Here is a 1,865-nt window from a genome sequence, read left to right on the forward strand (position 1 = left end):
ATATATTGTCATGACTACAAGACTGCATCTCTCAAAAGGCCGATCAAAATGTTGCTCAGAGCACAATTCATTTTCACAACAACCTCTTCATTCAAAACAGAAAAAAAAAGTTCAAAGCTTTCTTCACAATAACCAAAGTGAAATTATTGTTATACCTGTTAGCAATGGGCCTGTGCCCTAAAGAGCAACATGTAAGGCAGTTGTTCAGAAATTAGGAGGAAATAATTTCCCACATTATATTTCTATATTTCAATAAGTATTTTGAAATACATTGTTTCTGTTTGTGAATTCACAGAAGTTGAAAGTTAACTTATTTCTGCTTTGCTTTTCTTAAATTTATGTAATACATTTTCATTGGTGAAGAATATTTACTTCTTTTGCATTTGTTTCAAGAAATGGAATAGTTCATTATTATGGATATTGTGGTTGTTTAAAAATCTCTCCAATGCAACCTCAGCACCTGAGTCCTTTCACCTGTGCTATCCCGGGACCCTGTTTCCTCCCTCACCATGTGATTTTCTTAGTGCTTGATGACGGGAAGGTTCCCAGACATTTTTACAGTAGTGAATTCATGACAGGTTTGTTTATGATTTGAAAAGGTAGGTGCTATTGGCTCCTACGTTTTTGCTTTGAATTATCCATTAGACTTTTCCAGGAAAAAAAAGAGAGTACATCTCTTGGAAAGCATTTAGTTTTACTTCCAACATTAGCCAGATGTGAGTCACCTGGAATGTGCTTTCCATCTGTTGAGAGTCCCCTGAAGTTTCACATTGTTCTTATCCTGTATATTAATTTTTACCTTTTGATTATGACACACAGTTGATTATGTCTTCAGGAAAGGAAATGCTTGTCTGAACTTAAGTGACTGTCAGGATTCAGGGGACAAGGATTTGCTTTTATCCCATCTGCTATACAGAGATCATCTAAGGGGTATAATATGAACTGGATCCCAACTGAGTCATTTGGTTCAAGAACGAAAGGCCAAGTCTGGGACCAACGTGCATCTCTTCTCCTTCTCTATTTGCATTGCACTGATGGCTCCTCAGCTCCTGAACACTTACATACTCAGACTCCTTTCTAGCTGGTTCTCTAAGCCCTGTTGGCCTTTGCCAGGGCTGGAGAAACTGCTATTTCTCCACAGAAGTAGCGCAGAAATTATTATGTTCTTATGGATTTTTAAAGAAAGGATCATCATGGCATCTGTATATGCAAAGTCCTCACTCTGAAGGCTGACATGCCCCACGGGCTCTGACCAGGAGAGCTAGAAAGTCTTGATTACATTATGTTTTGAAGAAAAAATATAAGCATTCTATTTTTGTATTGTTTTTAAATGACAGCAACACCAGGAAAACTTTAGAGGCCATCACAAATTTTTTTTTCCTGAGTTTGGAGCAATATTGCTTGGTGTTTGAGGAAACAAGTGATCCTATACTATACCTAATTCCAAGCACAGTTAGTGTAGATAGAAGGTATTTTTACATTTAAAAAGGCATCATAGTGTAACTCCCAGGGCAGGCTGGGTTTTTGTGCCACTTCTCCATGCATGAGTGTCACTGTGAGAAGCACTGTTGTGCCAGATGGCACAGTAGTAGTCGGCTTCATCCTCAGGCTGCAGCGCAGAAATATGCAAAACTCCTGCATTGGCCGAGGTGTCCTTGGAACCAGAGAAGCGGCTGGGGATGCCAGAGCCCTGGTACTTATCTGAGTCTGATTTGTAGTATAGGAGAAACCTGGGAGGGCTCCCTAGCTTCTGCTGGTACCAATATATATGGTACCCACCAACACTGATACCACTACTCAAGGTACAAGTGAGTCTGGCAGATGCTCCAGGAGCTGCAGACAGGGAGGGTTCCTGAGTCACCAGA

At 40.1% G+C, this 1,865-nt stretch overlaps 1 protein-coding gene across 1 annotated transcript in view; it reads right to left on the reverse strand.

The window, feature by feature from the left end:
- Positions 1 to 1,492: 1,492 nt before the first annotated feature.
- The window catches only part of LOC111813839 (immunoglobulin lambda-1 light chain-like), a 7,665-nt gene continuing 7,292 nt past the window's right edge, over positions 1,493 to 1,865 (reverse strand). Inside the window, exon 3 of the mRNA XM_023705855.1 lies at positions 1,493 to 1,852. Coding sequence (XP_023561623.1) covers positions 1,493 to 1,852 — 360 coding nt within the window. The remainder of the gene's footprint in view (positions 1,853 to 1,865) is intronic.

This window comes from Octodon degus, unplaced genomic scaffold (genome assembly GCF_000260255.1).
Source record: "Octodon degus isolate 3935 unplaced genomic scaffold, OctDeg1.0 scaffold00230, whole genome shotgun sequence".
NCBI lineage: Eukaryota > Metazoa > Chordata > Mammalia > Rodentia > Octodontidae > Octodon > Octodon degus.